Here is an 18,959-nt window from a genome sequence, read left to right as displayed (position 1 = left end):
ATTGGAGTTTGGAGCAGAGAAATGTTTATTACAAGGGCCAAGCAAAGAGAATGAGCAGCTCATGCTCAAAAGACCTGAACCTCCCCCATGGGTTTCAGGGAAGAGTTTTTAAAGGCAAATTTGCGGGGAGAGCCACAGGGTGTGTGACTTTCTTCTGATTGGTTGGTGGTGAGGTAACAGGGTGGTGTTCCAAGAATCTTAATCATCAGCCGTCTGGTTCCAACCAGTCTGGGGTCCCATGTGCTTGTGCTCAGGCTGAAGTTACCATCCTCCACCTGGGTGGGGGCCTTAGTTCCTGTAATGGGACTCAGATCTGTATCAGGTTGTTATGTATATCCTTTTAGGAGGAACTAGGAGTCTTGTGACCCTATTGTTCTAATCACTAACTATCTGAATCTGTACTTTGGGACTCAGGGAAAGTCTAGGAGGCTGAAGCCTTTTTCCTATAAACAAGAAACAAGGGACCTAGAAAGGCTTTTGTACCTGGGAGGGCCCCAAAGGGTCCCTGCTTGGTTTCACAACTACTGTGAAGATTAAATGACGGTTCACAAACTCAACAGTCCTACATATATGGAAGGTATTGCAGTTGAAGATTATGTTGTCATTTCAACTGATTATTCATTCTAAGTGAGCACATTCTAAAAAATCTGGGTTCTCTGTGAAGAATTATCAGTTCCAGGGACTTCCCTAGTGGTCCAGTGGGTAAGACTCCACGCTCCCAATGCAGGGAGCCCAGGTTCGATCCCTGGTCGGGGAACTAGATCCCGCATGCATGCCGCAACTGAAGATCCTGCATGCCGCAACGAAGATCCCACACGCTGCAGCTAAGACCCAGCACAGCCAAAATAACTAAATAAATAAATTTTTTTTAAAGTGATGAAAAAAAGAATTATTAGTGCCAATATGAGTTATTGGACAGTACTAAAAGGGAAAATCAGTCCAAACAACATTTTCTTTTGTATTTGTTTTTGTTTGTTTCTCTGCTTATTTAAGGGAGATCTTTCTGTGGAAAAAAGTGCTTCTAGATTCTTGGCAGCAACAGGGCAAAATAAAGCTTTGGGGGAATAAAGTAAATAAAGTAAAAAGCAGTTATGCTGTGTCTCATGTGCTAACTACTGTTGGGGGCCCAAAATGAGTATGACAAGGTGACCACACATCTTCTAGAAAGTCACAGTACCTCTTTATGACAAAATGATTGTTTTTACTTAGAAGCAAGGAAGTGGCTTAACCCTTACAATAAAATTTTCCACACCACCTAAAAGTGTAGTTTCTTTGTTCCACACCACCTAAAAGTGTAGTGAAAGAGGACATTTTAAATTCCATTTAATTAAATTCCATTTCTACCCCATAAAGCAGTGTTTTCCAAACTGCATAGAGCAGGATGCAACCAGTATAGTTGTCCTTGGTCTTCAGGTGCAGGACTTAATTGTCCTCCTCTGTGCATGACACATGATCATCATTGGTCCCTGCAAGGGTACTTTAGTTGCATTTATCTTTATTCTCTGGCCCCACTTGCCTCTCCTTATAGGCAACCATTCTGTTTAAATAAGCAAATCATTTCACACATGTGTTCATACACGTATTTTTGTTTTTGCACACCTTCTTTAAATATATGCAAATAGTACTGGGCTATGTATCTATTCTCTTTTTGACTTTTTTTCACTACCCATGCTATTTTTAAAATGTGTGCATTTTACTATGTGGGTATGTTGTCAATTTCTTCTAGTTTGGACCCTGTACTCCACATTTCCCTATCTACCTCCCCAGTGATGAATGCCCAGATTGCCTCCAGTGCCCTGCTACATAAATATGCTGTGACAGTGATCCCCATAACATGTTCCCTTATGGACTTGCGGGGAAGTTCTTTGGAATATAGATCCAGGAATAGAACTGCTGAGTCATAGGATATGCACCTATTCTTAAATTAACTGGATACTGCCTAACTGCCTTCCAAAATGGCAGGACCAGTCTCCATACCCAAGGATTCCTGCATACTCATCAGTACTTGGCATTATCCAAGTACTAATCTAATTTCAATCTAATGGGTGTAAATGATACCTCATTGTTGTTTTATTTTCCATTTTTATGATTAGTACTCTTGGAACAGCCCTTTTTGTGAGTGCTGACCTTGGATTTTCTCTTCTACATATTCTACATATTCTCCTGTGTTAAATAGGCAGAGAAACAAACAAAAAAATTTGCTTGAGTATTTTTGCTTCTATATATTGTCTGTTCATATCTCTTCTCCATTTTTCTATTGAGGTTGCTGTTCTCTTATTGTTACTAAGTTCCATAAGTATTCTAGACATTAATCCCATGTTGGATTTAGATATTTCAAATATCTTTTACCAGTTCGTCATCTATTTGTTAACTTTGTCTACAGTGTCTGTTAAAAGACACTGAGGCATATTAAAATTTTTAAGAGTTTAATTGAGGAAAAATTGATTCCAATCAGGAAGCGCCAAACCAGAAGTGGTTAGGAAAACTTCACCAACAGGAGCTCTGGGAGAGGCTTTTATAGAAAAAAGGTGGAAGAAAAGTAAGGAAATTAATTATTGACTGGCTACAGCTTAAAGCCTAGTTAGCTGCTTGCGACTGGTTGCCTTTAGCATTTTTTTAACCTTGAGGCATTTATAGGCTTAAATTTTGATTTGCTTATGTAGGTCGCCATGGCATTAGCGCCACATCAGTCTAATCGCCTCCTTATTTTGTTACAGATCCCCAAGAGGTCGGTGACCCCTCAATGGGTCCTTTGCCTGGAGTTGCAAATGCCAATCAGATGAACCCGGGTTTGGTATAGCAGAGCAGAAACTTTATTCATTGATCAAGGAATGGTGAAGAGAGAGCTTGTGTTCTAAATATACCTTCTCCCCCAGGGGAGGGGAGTAAAGGAATTTTGAGTGGTTAGGAGGCAGGGACATAATCAAGGCTCTAGGAAATGGGGGGAGATTTTCAGGGGCAACTGGGGCACATGCAGTCTTCCACACTTCTTTGCACACTGCATGGATTGTGCCTAGCAAAGTGCAAGTTTCCCCCCTGGGTGGAGATTTTAGCATAGTAATGAAGCAAAGGTAACTTTTGGACACTGCCAGGTTTCATCTGCGCAGAAACATTTCTGTGGTCGAGTCAGAGCCGGTTCAGGTTGGTTGACCACTGCACGTTTCTGGAAGCACAGCTGTAAAACATCTTTGACAAATACCAGGTGCTTTGAAATAAGCAAAGAGATCAATCAAGGCAAGGATCCTTTAGCTCTTAGGGGCAGGTATGGGTAACAGTTTATATAATTCAGCATGTCCTTTGTAAATCCTCAAGCCTTTATTTTCATGTAATTAACTTAATCAATTTTTTTTACTTACAATTTGTTCTTTTGAAATGTCGTCAAACAGGTTGTTCCGCACCCCTTGGTATAATCTCCTCTACTATCTTCTATTAATTTCTTAGTTTGACCTTTCATATCTAGATGTGGAATTTAATTTTTTCCAGTTTATTTTCTTTTCCCCATTGATTTGTTGAACTGTGTTTATTGTATACTACATTTCCAAGCGATGTCCACGTTGCCTGTTCAAGAAGCACTCTTTGAGTAGCAAGATAACTGAACAATGGGAGTGAACAGCTAGTTGAAATAATAGTGGATAAGGGTGACTTCAGGAGAATGTAAGGGCAGGATGTTGTATTATTAAACATATCAATGCAGACTGAAGTAAAAATCATGCTCATTAGTAGTTTTTAGATGACGAAATGGGGATGGTCTTACTATCTTCGAAAATACACACATATAAATTACTCCTACAGGGCACCAGTTCACAGACACACCTCAGGATTCCCTGAGCTAAATCTCTGAAATACAGAAACAAACCTCGGTTAGGTGATACTGAAAGTTTGATTACCCAAAATATCTATCCCTAGGCAGCTATTTTACGAACGCCTGGAAGTCCTGCTTTAAAAAAATAAGTTCATTCTTTCTCCAACAATTCTCTGCAGAAAAAAACGCAACGGCATGGGCATTATATTGCAAATAACGTAGGCACCAGTTTACTTATCTACTTAGGTAGATAGGTGTTAACTGAATTTGAGAAATGACGAGGAAAAAGCATTTTTCTAACTGGTATATTTGCCCTGTGACTGGACGATTCATACTGAAATCAAATCAGTTGGAGAGGGAGCTATAAATACCAACTAGCTGAGGATTTAAAGCGTGTGGGGTGAGGTATGAGTAGCAGAGATTTTTTTTTTTTTCCAAGACTTGTGACTTGGATTGTTCACATTGAAGGGGGGTGGAGAGGACAATAAAAAGGCAGATAATGCTGAGCATAAAATACTGGCAACTAATCTGATATTCAAGAGGAACTGGCTTTCGCTAGTGGTTTCTCTTGTTTGGCGTTGACAAGTCATTTCACCTTCTCGGGCTCCGGTTTTCGACATTCGTGGTGGGTGTTGGGTTGAGATATCTCCGAGTAACCTTCCTACTTTCATCCTTTGTGGGTCCTCCCCAAGTTGATTTACAAACTCGCAACACTTTCATCTCGCCTCTCTGCGCCTGCGCCGAAGAGGCGCTCTCGCGTTAATGGCTTCATTTTTGCCTCTTCTGCGCACGCGCCTTTTCCCCCTTTTTATACCTTCTTCTCCTTCCCCCCCCCCACCCCCAATTGTCAGAGGGAGGTAGGACTTCCTGTTCTTTTCACAGCGACTACCGGAAGTGATTGCGGGCTAATCGGCGGCGTTTGCGGAGGCTGGAGAGTTTAGGGTGTCTGTACTAGTTGCTGCTTTTGGCGCGAAAAATGCCGGGTCTGGCGGCCGCAAGCCCTGCCCCATCTGAGTCGCAGGAGAAGAAGCCACTGAAGCCCTGCTGCGCCTGCCCGGAGACCAAGAAGGCGCGCGATGCGTGGTCAGTGCGCAGCCGGGGGGGGCGGCCGGCAGGCTCCGCGCGCTGCGTTCGGGCGCCTCTGCCCGGCGTGGAGCTGGTCGTGGCCCTCGCTTTGTCGTGCGGCGCTCTTGAGGGTTGTAGAGCCCTGTAGGCTTCGCAGTCAGCTGTCTGTAAACTGAGCCCGTAGCTCAGGCTGGGGAAACATGAGGGGATTGGCGAGAGATCGGATTGACCCGGGCTCGCTTCGTCCGTTCCTTCTTTACTGCAAAGGGTTTCTGAGCATCTGTTATAGGTCAAGCACTGCCTTAGGTCCGAAGACGTAGAAATGGGTAAAGATGCTGCTTGATTTAAAGGAGCTTAAAGTTAATGGAGCATTAAAGTTAATGATTGCTGTACCAGGTTTGGCAGTATCAAAGAGTAAGTTTTCTGGTAATTTCTCCCAAAATTTAGACATAGTAGGACACAGGACAGGGTACGTTTCTTAACAGTAGGGAAGATCCCCTTAACCCCACCCCTTATAGATAGATGATTTAAAAATCAACCAGGCTATGACATAGGTGACATTATAGTGTTGAGAATAGTACATCTACAGTACCATCAACCCGCAGAAGGTTTTGTTTGTTCTTATTGTATACAGCAAGGACCCCCAACCGGGCTGCACAGCGAGCCACGGGCGAGTGACGCTTCATCTGCCGCTCCCCAGTTCCCCATTGCTCTCATTACAGCCTGAACCATTCCCCCATCACTCGCATTACAGCTTGAACCAACACCTACCCACCCCCCCCCCACCCCGACCCTGTGGAAAAATTGTCTTCCACAAAACTGGTCCCTGGTGCCAAAAAGGTTGGGGACCGCTGGTATACAGCCTCTATAGTGGAACAAATCTCAGAAGAAATCTTCAGATAATGTGAATATACACCTCTCCCTCCAGCCCCTTTTTGTCCTCACATAGAAAGTAAAGAGATCATAAGTGGCATAGTGGGGGAATAAAGTTGTAGGAGCTCAGTGCTTTTTATTAATACTCAGTACTTTGCAAATAATACTGTGAAGGGAGAATTGAAAGACTACTATGATCGGTAACTATACTTACACACTTTAACAGTAAGTACTTATTGAACCTTCAGATATTATTGTATTATGATTAAGAGTCTGGGATCCAGTGTCAGGGTTTGAATTCTGGTCCACCAACCAGCTTTGTGACCTTGAGCAAATTATTTAACATATCTGCCTCATATCTGTAAAATGGTCCTAATAAAAGTATCTGCCTCCAGGATTACTGTGCTATAAGCCACATCAAGTGCCTAGCACAGTATTTACAGCATTCAGTAAACGATCAGGGAGGGCTAGCTATGATTTTCATAAGGAGCTTGCTATCCCAAGCAGACAGCCTTTAAAGTTATCGAAGGATACATAGGATTTAGAAGGAAGGAGAACCTACCTTTCTTTAAATTACTTGTGCATCAATTACCTCTGACTGCTATGGCTTCTCCCCAAATATCTAGAGTCAGGAGTCAATTTTTTTTTGTAGTTGAATTTGGCTTAACTTGATTCTTTGCTAAAATTACATTTTCAGGCCCTTAGAAATAAAGCTGTGTGGTCCTAGTCTTTCCTTTGTGAATTTTACAAGTAAAAAGTTGTTTGATCATCATGAGTGGGGCTCATCAGGCTGCTCTTGGCAGCCAAATGTTTTTTGCTCTTTGTGTTGGGTGTCTTGTGGTTAGAAGTAGATTTACTTAGGTGTATTTGAATGTAGAGCAGAATCAAAATTTTAATTCCTCTGGGATAGGCAAAAAATTAAGCTCTTCTTTCTGTCCATTTAACGTTAACTTTTTATTCAGTTTATTTCATTATAGAGCGGTATTATTCCTTGGATATTGTCTAGAGGCAATATTTAATATGCATAATTATTTCTTCTAATCAGATTCCTCCATGCCCCCCCCAAAGCTAGTTATCTGTGGGACATTTTCATGGGCAAGGAAGTATCACAAGAGCCAATAAAACAAAGCCATTTGGTATAATAGCATTTTTAAAAACTCCAGTTGTATTCAGTGAGATCCGTGTTCGGCCTCACTCCCCATCACTGTCTTGCATGCTTATTTACCACTAATGTGCTTAGTGCCTACTTTGTTAGATAACAAGTACATTTTGTTTTATAGCATCATTGAGAAAGGAGAAGAGAACTGTGGACACCTAATTGAGGCCCACAAGGAATGCATGAGAGCCCTGGGATTTAAGATATGAAATGGTGAGCACGCTACTGTCTTATTGGGAAGGTAATACATAGGCTGATTGCTTCAAATTTGTGTATTGCTTTACAGATTTAGCGATCATTGGGCAGCATTCGCTCTGAAAGGTAGTTCACCTGGTTAATCTGACATGCCTAAGTATCACTGGAAAGATAACGTCTCAGTTTCTAGTGTGTGGAGTAAATGATGCTAATAAATTGAGAGGGGTGGGACTTCCCTGGCTGTCCGGTGGTTAAGACTCCACGCTTCCACTGCAGGGGACTTGGGTTTGATCTCTGGTTGGTAGGGATCCTGCATGATGCGTGGTGCAGCCAAAAAAAAAAAAAAAAACTTAGAGGTGTTTGGTGGATTTGGGAAGGGGAGAATTAAGCTTTCAAGAAAGGGCTTGGCAAAAGCCTTTAGAGTTATGTTAGAGACAGAGGAATCATGGCCTAGGAAGTTCAAAATATTCAGTTGTCTGACTTAAAAGGGAAATGTTCTCTATTTTTTGTTTCTAATCTTGTGAGTTTTTAGGAAGTGTTTTTAAATACGGAGTAGGCAGCTCATGGAAGCATTGCTTTCTGCAAAACAGAAATGGAATCGTTGCTGTTTCTTTTGTACCATGCTTTATTCTAATAAAACTAAAACCTCAGACCATTATTTGAAGAACTTTGAATTCAAATTTTAATGCTGAAAGTGACCTTAAGTGATGTGTATACAACAATACCACAAATAAATTATCTCCTTTTGTTTGGAACCTCTTCCTTCAGATAGCAACTTGACTTACTCCCTCACTTCAGATCTCTCTTCAGATCTGTTTTCAAGCCTCCTAATTGGAGAGGCTTTCCCTCAACATTACATCTAAAATAGCATCCGTTTCCCATTACTCTATCCTGGCACTGTCCAGTAGAACTTTCTGTGATAATGAAAACGTTCTGTGCCTGCACTCTACAGTATGGTAGCCACTAGCCATATGTGGCTGTGGAGCCCTTGAAATGTGGCTAGTAAAGCTGAGGAACTGAATTTTTTGTATGTTTGTTTTTTTATTTTAATAGCCACATGTGGCTAGTGGCTGGGCTACACCATTGCCTGCATATTTTGTATTTATTAATCATCCAAATTGCTTTACTTCAATTAGAATGTAAGTTCTGAGACAGAAATTTTCTATTTACTCACTGGCATATCTCCAGGACCAGTAACAGTGCCTGGCACATAATAGGTGCTCAATAGAGGATTGTTAAATAAATCAACAAATGAGGAAACTAAGGCCTATAGATATGAAGTGACTTCCTATAGGCAGGGTCAGAACTCGAACCTCTGTCTCCAGAGGCTCCCTCTGCTTGGTGCCCTTACTCCCCCATAAGATCCACACCACACCACCACTTATAACAATAATAGCTGAGATAATAATGCCAAAGCTACATACCAATGTAGGAGTAATAGAGAGCCTGGCTTCTTTCCCTTTCACCTCTTTCCTGCCTCTTTGGAATTTTACATGTGGCCAGTCTTCCTCACTGAGCTGTGAAAAAGGAGGGATAAAGAACCTGTCCCCAGCTGATAAGAAGTATCACTGTGTAGTGGAAAACAGTCTAGGCTGGAAGTCCTGAGGCTTAACTTGGTTCTCCTGTTCTCTAGCTTAGCATGTGTTTTACTTTAGCTACATCTATATTCATCAAGACATTAATCCTGTCTGGATTTCACTTTTTTCATTTATAAAAAGAGAACCATAATATATTTTGTGATTTTACACATGGTATGATATCTGTGTATACAAGATATACTTAAGTGCTGTTAAGATTAGATGGTTATTTAAAGAAATCCCATGGTGAATCATTTTGTAAAATAAGTAAATATGGTTGTGGGGAGCTATTCTTAAAAAGTATAACTATTGATTATTTCAAAGACATGAAATCTCAACATTTGTACATGATTTCCCTGTTCCTAATCTAACTTTCTTCCTAGTCAGTTTTGTTAGCTGTGGCTTAGGGTTAAGCCTGCCTTGATAAAAAGGGTGATTTTTAAAAATGCTAATTTTTAGGAGCATCAGAAGTCTCTTGGACTTCATGTGGACCTCACAGGTGATAGAATTATTTCTATAACTAGCATATATTCACGAGGACCAGAAGATATCATGGTTTTCTATGTTATTGGAACAGAGAGTAAGAGTGATTCCTGTGTACTTCATTTGTGTATAAAAGAAAATGCAGGAGCTTTGGGCTTAGAAGACCTGACCTTTAACTGATTGTACGATCTTGGGCAAGTCCTTAACTTTCTGAACCTTAGTTTTCTCATGTGTAAAGGAGAGAGAACAGTACATGACCAAACTACTTCATTAGAGTCATTATGATGATTAAATGATATATGTGTGAATAGGCTTTGTAAACTGTCAAAGGGAAACCAGAACAGAAGAGCCATATCTTGGAAGTCATGGATAGCAGACATTCTATTGAGGTCTGTTTAATATATGTCCTGATTATTTTTGAATCCTGGTTACAAAAAGAAGAATCTGAATCCACATAGGGCCTTTCTAAGAATTTAAAATAATCATTTTTAAATTTTCAGTATAATACTACTTTTGGAGGAGGAACAGGTGTTTGGATCTGCATTGGTCCCAGGTGTCCTATTTCCCTGGCCCCCATGGGGAAACGGAAGGACAGTGAAGTCAAAAAAAGACTTGCTCAAGTTAAGAGTGGATAGGTGGTGGCATTAAAACTAGAATCTAGGTCTTTTTTACTCTGCAAATCTCAAGCACTTTATACTTCACTCCCTGCGCTTAATGAGATTTTATTCCAACATATTCATTTTTAGGATTACACAGTCTTGAACTTCAATCCTAAAACTTTATTTTGAATGCTAATTACAAAGACCTGTTGTTGAAATGCATAGGTGTATATAACTCAGTAACCAGGTCAGTGACTGTAGGGTAAAATCCAGTGCTACTGTCTGCACTGTTACAAGATAAACTTAACTAAATTGGTATTTCTTAGACTATTAGACCACATTTTTCCGAGGATAGCTTCAAAAGAAAAATATTTTGCAATCTTAGATATTCCCAGTAATGATCATGAAACTTCCTTAATTCGAAAACCTTTGTAGATTTTAATGTTATTTTCTAAATAAGATAGATCTTAATTGTACCTTGAATCCAGTAAACTGGACTTAGTATGAAAGTAAGTGTACCTTTATAATCACCCGAGGAATGTTTTCCAAAATTCACAAGCCTGAGCCCTGATCTGTACATGTTGACTCAGAAGCTCCTAGATAATTTTCAAGTGTCCTCCTCTTTAAGAACCACTGGCTTAAGCTGAAGACGAAGTAGGGATAGTACTAAATATAAATTGTCTAAAGATTTAATAGCAGCGAAGGCAGAGACTTGAAAACTACTCCTAAGGAAAAACAGGGTGTGATGGTGGTGATTCTAGTCACTTCTAGCTTTTGACTGCTTCTTTTACTGAAAGAGAAACTAGAGGAACCTAAAACCTGCTTAGAAATGTAAAGAGGAAATGGCAGCTGTTATCTTTCTGCCTTTAGGAGCCAGGAGGAACCTAGAGAATCCAGCTCAGGGGGCTAAAATCATTGAAAGAAATTAAAGGACCGTCACTGAGTGGTGGCGATACTCAGTATTTATTAAGCTTAACTGAACTTAATAGTTCACACACACAAAACGCGCACAGAGACAACTGATGATGTATGAAAATATCCTGAGAGTCAAGAAAAAGGGTCATTTCTGCTATTTGAACATTTATTCATTCAATAGATATCTATTGTTTAAAACTCTAGAAAATGCCAAGATGAGAAGACACAGGGTCTCTTCTGTCAAGGACTTTATACCCAGAGGCTTTCAGTGGGTAGCCCCTCCTGATGTATAGTAGCCGGTAACAAAAGCGGTAGCAATGCTATATAGACTGCTATCTGTTGAAATGTTGAGTGGCTTCATTTTTGCTTATCTTTAAGTGTATTCTTCCTTTGAGCCTTAGAAAAGAGAGAGTTTATATATTTACATTGTTGTTAAGGCTTATCTTCTTTTCTAAACCAAATGCAGGGAATAGCTAGGTGAGGGAAGCGCTTGAATTAGACTTGAAGAGTTGGCTAGCCCAAATCACTCAGTTACCTTTATGGCATTGTTCCTGTCTTCTGGGATAGGGGGTGAGGGTGGGGGTGGGGGTGGCATGGCTGCCAGCTGTCTGGAGAGAAGCCTGGTACACCAGCAACCCCATCCTCTGCTGCTCTCCCTTTTTGATCTTTCCAAATTCATTTCAGAAGTGTTACCCTTACTTTGCCCTTGGGATTGAGTAACTTTCCACAGGAAATGCCTGTGTACAGAGCTGACCTTCTGCCTTCCACTTCATGGATCTTTGCCAAACACTTGAGTCAGAACGGAGGGGGCTACAGGTCTCTTCTCTTTAGTATCTGCAAAAGTAAACTCCCTTAGTCTTTTGTGGAAGATGTTTTTGAGAAAATAAATAAATGTATAGTTTTTACTTCAACAAAGACTTTAAAGGTTAAACCTTGTAATGGATTAAACAGTTTCCCTGATGTTTTTATTTAAACAGAACTAGAATTTTAACATGTGGATCTTTTATTTCATGACTGGTTTAGAATAATTGTGGCAGTTAGTTAATAGTCCTCAGCTGAGGCACTCATTTCTAGCATCTTAATTCCCTGACTCCATAGGTCTGACATGATGCTTGAAACCTGACTTTCTAAAATACATCTTTTTCTGCAGGTGGTCTGCTCTGGGAATGAATAATTCCTGAAAAATGAAGAAGATTTAATAACTTTGGGAGCTCTTTGATGAACATTGATAAATTAAAAAGTATTTATAACTTATTAAAAAAAAAGAATATCCCTGGTCAAAAGTCTTCAGGTGTGTTTCTTTTTGTGTTCCTCACGTGGCGTTTATGTATTTATTTTTCTTAAAGAATACCTGTGGCCATAATTCAAAAAGAGTTATGTACCACAATGTTCATTTCAGTTCTATTTACAATAGCCAGGACATGGAAGCAACCTAAGTGTCCATCAACAGACGAATGGATAAAGAAGATGTGGTACATATATACAATGGAATATTACTCAGCCATAAAAAGAAACGAAATTGAGTTATTTGTAGTGAGATAGATGGACCTAGAGACTGTCATACAGAGTGAAGTAAGTCAGAAAGAGAATAAATACCGTATGCTAACATATATGGAATCTTAAAAAAAAAAAAATGTTCTGAAGAACCTAGGGGCAGGATGGGAATAAAGACGCAAATGTAGAGAATGGACTTGGGGACACGGGGAGGGGGAAGGGTAAGCTGGGACGAAGTGAGAGAGTAGCATGGACTTATATATACTACCAAAATAGATAGCTAGTGGGAAGCCGCCACATAGCACAGGGAGATCAGCTCGGTGCTCTGCGACCACCTAGAGGGGTGGGATAGGGAGGGTGGGAGGGAGACGCAAGAGCGAGGAGATATGGGGATATATGTATATGTATAGCTGATTCACTTTGTTATAAAGCAGAAACTAACATACCATGGTAAAGCAATTATACTCCAATAAAGAAAGACATTAAAAAAAAAAAAAAAGAATACCTGTGGGTTCATCTGTGGATTTGACCAACCTTAGATCAAAAATATTAGGGGGGGGGGCTTCCCTGGTGGCGCAGTGGTTGAGAATCTGCCTGCCAATGCAGGGGACACGGGTTCGAGCCCCAGTCTGGGAAGATCCCACATGCCGCGGAGCAACTAGGCCCGTGAGCCACAACTACTGAGCCTGCGCATCTGGATCCTGTGCTCCGCAACGGGAGAGGCCGCGACAGTGAGAGGCCCGTGCACCGCGATGAAGAGTGGCCCCCGCTGGCCACAACTGGAGAAAGCCCTCGCACAGAAACGAAGACCCAACACAGCCAAAAATAAATAAATAAATAAATAAATTTAAGAAATTCTCCCCTCAATTAAAAAAAAAAATATTGGGGGGTGGGGGTGGGTGAATTCCAGTAAAACTTGAGTTTGCTGCTTTTTCAACTATTTACATAGTATTTACAACTGTTTACATTGTATTTACAAGTATTTGCATAACATTTACATTTTATTATGTATTGTAAGTGATCAGGAGATGATTTAAAGTATATAGGAGGATATGCTTAAGTTATATAGAAAAACTACACCATTTTATCAATATATAAGGGACTTGAGCAAATGCAGAGTTCCGTATCCACAGGGGTCCTGGAACCAATCGCCCAGGATCCTGAGGGATGACTGTGGTATAAACAAATCTTGTAATACAAGCCCTGTGGTCCTATTAGCTGCTTATGAGCTAATGAGACAATTGGTCATATTCTGTCTTCAAGTAAATGGAGCTTTAGATCTCAACAACAAAAGACACTGAGAAACATAAATAAAGTGAATATGTAGGGTTCATGTATCACGATTGGAAAATTGCTTCTTACAAAAGAGCTGAACTAAAATGTTCCGTAAGATTCCTTCCTAGTTAATTAAGAGCATGGCTTCAAAGTGTGACAGACTTAAGTTCAACAGCTGGCTATGTGACCTCAAGCAAGTCAGTCAACCGTTTGTGTCTTTCACATCTGAAAGAAAAAAACAGGGAGAGTAGCAATACCTAAGTTACAAGATTGTGCTTACGCATTGAAATGGTGTACATAAAGCATTTGGCACAGTAACATTCAGTGTTACTAACATTCTAATTCTTTGAGTCTGTATTCATATTTTTCACTTTAATATTCGTTTGGATGTAGAGTTTTTATTTTATTGATAGTAAGCACTTTATAGTTTTCAGAGCATTCTTTTAGGGTGAAGAATAGAATCTTGGACTCCTAAGGCAGATGATGTGAACCAACTTTCCACCCAATACAGATCCTTGGCAGATGGTTATCCAGATTCTGCTTGAATATGTCCTGGGACTACAAAAGGAAAAAAAAAGAAAATCCCTAACCTTATCATCTCCCAATGTTAATTTTTGCTGTTCCAAACTTTTCTTATACATTTTTCTAAAACAAAAAATTACATCATTTTTCTATAGTACCTATTTTTAATGCAATCACAATATTAATTGCCTTTTCTCCTTAATATATTTTACCACCTGTGAGTTCAGTTCTACAATATGAGTTGTAGTAGCTATGGATAAATCTACTCTATGGCCTACCAATTCCCTATCTACATACATTCAACAATCAAATGTTTTATAGAATGCCTGCTGTGTGTCAAATACCTTTCTAGGAATTGGGTCTCAGAATTGAACAGAATACATACCAGATACCTAAATTATTTCTGATTTTAAAATACATTGTTTTGCTGGCTGGTTTTATGGAAACTTGTAAGGAAGAAAGAAAGAAGTCACCTGAAATCCCACCAGTCTACAATAGGGCCACTTTTTGGTGACCTTCTTGCCATTTATCTCTTTCTGCATGTATGTTCACTTTTTATTTTTTTGCTACTCCATTATAATACTGCAATGGAAGTTTCTATAGGAAAGTCTTTACAAGTGTCTTTACTAATCATTTAACTAAGGATGGGCCAGAGTTTTCAAGGCTTTGAATGAGTACTGCCTGACTGATCTCTAGGAAGGGGGTGCGCATTTATAATACCTTAATACCTGTGGGTGCCTGTTTCCCTAAGCTCTTAGCAAGGTTAATTTTTTTCAGCCTTTGCCAGTTTGATACCCTCACCTGATTTGTAAAGAATTAACACACCCTTCTTGACATCAGCCATAGTTAAAAGTACATCTCACAAGACCCTCTGCCCACCCTTCCCTAGTGCTTAAGCCTTCCCAGAAATCATGTGCAGCATTTTGGTACTAACAGTAATAGATGTCACCACAATAATTTGAAAAATGAAGAACTTAGCTTCCTAATAGGTGATCACCACATTCTGACCACCACATACCTCTTTGCTAAGCCCCTGCTATTCACAATACATCCCCAAATCTCAATACAGATACATTCACACTATTCTCTATAATTAGTTCCCTTCGTCTAATGTGAAACATTTGCTTTGAAGGTTGATAAGAACAGGACCATGTCCCTAAGCAAGGTCTCCATTAGGTTAACTATACCTTCTGCAGGTCTGATGTGAGGCTGATGGAGAAACTATAATCCCCATTTTACAGGTGAGTACAGGCACTCAGGTTAAGGAAGTTGCTCTGGTTAAATATCTGGTGAACTGGGATGTGAGTCTTGGTCATTAGAGTTCAAGCCCAAAAGCCCAATGTTCTTTCCTGTACCAGGTGTCTAATATAAACATCATATATTCATAGTTGTAAATTCATTTATTCACTCAGTACATATTTAGTGAAGGCTTATTATGTGCAAGGAACTGCCCTAAGTGTTGAGTATTTATGTGTGAATCAGACATATCCCCTGTCCTCAAGAATAGAGGCTGCTTGACTCAACATTTACTGAGGACATACTAAATGCCAACTATGTGCTAAGTAGTGAACAAAGATTAGTAAGACATGGCCTGCTCTCAAAGAGCTTATATTCTGGTGGATATATGTATATAAGCTATAAAAATATAAAGTTGAATATTCAGTGCTATGATAAATATTTTCCTTAAAAGAGTGCATGTGTGACTATACCCAGTGTTTCTTTCTTTAGCTATTATAAACTGCTAGATGGTAGTTCTATCTGTGTTAATTATGGTGCTTTTGACAGCTAAGTAATACAAAATCCTCATCAAGGGAAACACATAACTGGCAGTCCAGGGTTAGGGAAAGCTCTAGATGCAGTGATATCAAGGCTCAGTGGTGCCATCCAAGACTCAAGTTACTTTCATCTCAGAGCTCTCTCCTAGGACTAATGAAGCTAATAATGTACTTTCTTGTTCAAGTGCAGCAGAGGAAAGAGAAATCATTCCTAAGGCATGAAGTCCCCACACCCACCTCCCTTTTTTTTGGTCTGATTGAGCCAAATTAGGTTATGTGTATTTTTATGGACCAATAATAATTGTCAACAGAATGCCTTTTGCTGACTGGCTTAAACAGGATTTCCTCCTTGGATCCATGTGTAGGTGAGATATCAGAACAAAACTGGAATTCTGTTACAAGGAGGAAGTGGTAAATGGTAAATGGGTATTGAGTAGACAACCAACTTTGCACTAAATCATCGTGTTCACTTAACAACCAAGTCATCCTGAATGGTCAGATTGAGTTTAAAGGAGCAATTCCTCTCAGTTTACTCAGACTTTTGAGAGAAAATTATTGGTAGCACATAACAAGTCATATGACGTTCAGTTTTCATAGAATAAAACAATCAGCAGATGTTCGGAGAACTGTTGGTTGAATAGTAGTCCTTAAGGAGATCCTTAGGGAGATCGGAATCTGAATGCCTTCAACTGCGAGTACCAGAATACCCAACTACAGAGACTTAAGCAATAAATGTAATTTATCTCCTGTCATAAAGTCTGAAGGTTGAAAGTTTCAGGTTTGAGACAATGGCTCAGTGATACTTTGAAGAACCAAGGCTTGTTCTATTTTTCTCCTCTTTAACCTTCTCATCCTTAGGCCTATCCTATCTCATGGGTACAGTGGCTTCAAACATTACATCATCATACAACTGTATTCAAGCCAGGATGAAAGGTAGTAGGCTTCCTTACTGTCTCTATCAGGGAGTATACTTTTCCCCAGATACTCCCACACACATGTCCTCTTATGTCTCATTGGTCACATGTCCACTCCTAAACTAGTTGCCATTGTGGGGAATGGGATATCGTGCTTGGATTTGACCAGTCTTTTTTTTTTTTAACTTGGAAGTCTTTTTGATACCAGTTTTTATTGTTTTTAAAAATTATTTATTTATTTATTTGGTTGTACTGGGTCTTAGTTGCGGCAGGTGGGCTCCTTAGTTGTAGCATGCGAACTCTTAGTTGCAGCATGCATGTGGGATCTATTTCCCTGACCAGGAATCGAACCCGGGCCCCCTGCATTGGGAGCTCGGAGTCTTATCCATTGCGCCACCAGGGAAGTCCCTTGACCAGTCTTATTTGAGACCCTGGCAACTGGGAGAGAAGCCCACCCTCCTTTACATATCGCCCAAGCAAAATCAGAGTTCCATAAACTGGGGGGAAAAGGAGAAATGGATAAGGAACCAGTAGTGTCTGCCTAAGATCAACTCAGCAGTATGTGTCCAATGCCTAGAATTATGCCTGTGTTCTATTTTAATAACTATATTAGGAAAGCATTAAAAGCATCAAGCCCAGTGTTTCTCAAACTACCTGTGGTGAAACTACATGTAGTTTCTCAAACTACAAGTAGTAAACTACCACTACTTTAATTTTTCCAATTCACAGACTAATAAGTTTCCTGTCAAACTGTATAAAGATGTCTTAAGTTCTCTCAGTTTCTGTCCATATCTCGTCATGGACCAGTAACAGCTCTCGGGCCAGCCACGGTCCATGACCACTCTTGGAGAGATGGTGTAGCTGGCTGACTTCATAATCTGGCCCCGGCCTGCCTCTCCTGCCTCGTGTCCTGCTGCTCCCTTTGATTCACTGATAACAAACTGTTCTCTGTTACCAGAATATGCCATGTATTTTCATTTTACTTCTGGACTTGACTTCACATTCTGTTCTCCCTTCCTGGAATGCCCTCCCCTAGCTGGGGAACACCTACTCAGCTTTTTAAACCAGCTTAAATGTCATCTTCCCTTGTGATGTTTTTCCTGAATTCTTTGCTCCCCTATCAGTGCTTCCTTTGAACCCCTTCCTATCTCATGGTTGTGGTAGCTTCAGGCATTATATCATCACACAACTGTATTCAAGCCAGGATGAAAGGTAGCAGGCCTCCTTACTGTCTCCACCAGGGAGTAGACTTCTTCCAGAAGCTCCCTGACACATCCTCTTATGTCTCATTGGTCACATGCCCAATAAGTGTATTTTTTAGGTTGTAGTTCTTTCTGGGTCAGTCTCCCTCACTCATTGTCTTCCTCATCTTCTACCCCCAGTTTCTGGCACACATACCTTGTCCTAAGTAAATGCTTATTCAATAGAATTGACTCAACAAATGATGTGAGTTCTGTGTCTTTCCTTTTATTCTCCCCAAATATTTTCTACCGTGCTTCTGCCTGCATATTTGTGGCTTTCCTTATAAGAACATTCCATTTTGACACACACTTTTTTCTTTCCTCTTCTATCAAACCTGGTTTTAAAAACAAAGATACAGCTTTTCACTGTATTCCAGTCATAGGTCCCACCCCACAGGCATCACTGTCACTGTCACTACAGGCAGCATGTGGGGTTTATGCCACCCCAGCGGCATACTCAAATCCCTGGTAGCAATGAATGAGCCTGCATATGGACACATATTAACTCCCCAAAGTACCTGGCAAGGTAGTACAGCACAGAGAACATACAATTTAGAGTCACAATGACCTAGGCTTTAGCCCCTATTCACATACTATCTCTGTCACCTTGGGGATGTTCCTTAACCTCTCTGAGCTTGTTTCTTTCATTAAAAATAAAGTATCATGGGGAGACATGAGGAAACAATAACTGCTTGATAAATGTTAGTACCTTCTGCTCAGATGAGCACATTTGTGGATAGACAAAGAAGGCAGGCTGAGAGCAGCAGTCAGTTAGTCTGCCTGTCTCTTTAAGGGCTCAGGACCAGCCCATTGGTCAGGCTTGCTGAGAAAGATGACCTGCTTTGAAATTCTATCTTGGGCAGAGCCTTGGTTGTTTCTGTTCCTGTGCTTCTCATTTCCTTGCTCACAGCTGGCAGAGACAGCCACTCTGACAGCTCCGGGGGTGCATGACTAAGGTGGAGGGATGAGCAGCTGCTGCTTGCTACAGGGGGTGGCTTGGCCAGGGGGCAGGCAGGTGACAGAAAAGCAGCATATGGAAATCCCCAAACTCCACTGCTGAAATGACATCAAAG

At 40.4% G+C, this 18,959-nt stretch overlaps 1 protein-coding gene across 1 annotated transcript; it reads left to right on the top strand.

Moving 5' to 3' along the window:
* The first annotated feature begins 4,675 nt into the window (after positions 1-4,675).
* LOC133093348 (cytochrome c oxidase copper chaperone) lies at positions 4,676-11,948 on the top strand. The gene is made up of 3 exons (XM_061193141.1): positions 4,676-4,885; positions 7,021-7,109; positions 11,816-11,948. The coding sequence occupies exons 1-2, from the start codon at positions 4,779-4,781 to the stop codon at positions 7,103-7,105; spliced, it is 192 nt and encodes a 63-aa protein (XP_061049124.1). The 5' UTR covers positions 4,676-4,778; the 3' UTR covers positions 7,106-7,109; positions 11,816-11,948.
* Positions 11,949-18,959: the final 7,011 nt, after the last annotated feature.

The sequence above is a fragment of the Eubalaena glacialis genome, chromosome 6, assembly GCF_028564815.1.
Source record: "Eubalaena glacialis isolate mEubGla1 chromosome 6, mEubGla1.1.hap2.+ XY, whole genome shotgun sequence".
Classification (NCBI taxonomy): Eukaryota; Metazoa; Chordata; class Mammalia; order Artiodactyla; family Balaenidae; genus Eubalaena; species Eubalaena glacialis.
This window is presented reverse-complemented; position numbering and strand designations above follow the sequence as displayed.

What these genes read in the sequence shown, in the direction of transcription:
- LOC133093348 (XM_061193141.1), top strand. Translation starts at nt 4,779, where the DNA reads ATGCCGGGTCTGGCGGCCGCAAGCCCTGCCCCATCTGAGTCGCAGGAG. An exon ending in AAGAAGGCGCGCGATGCGTG is followed by an intron (nt 4,886 to 7,020) that starts GTCAGTGCGCAG and finishes TTTGTTTTATAG; the next exon opens with CATCATTGAGAAAGGAGAAG.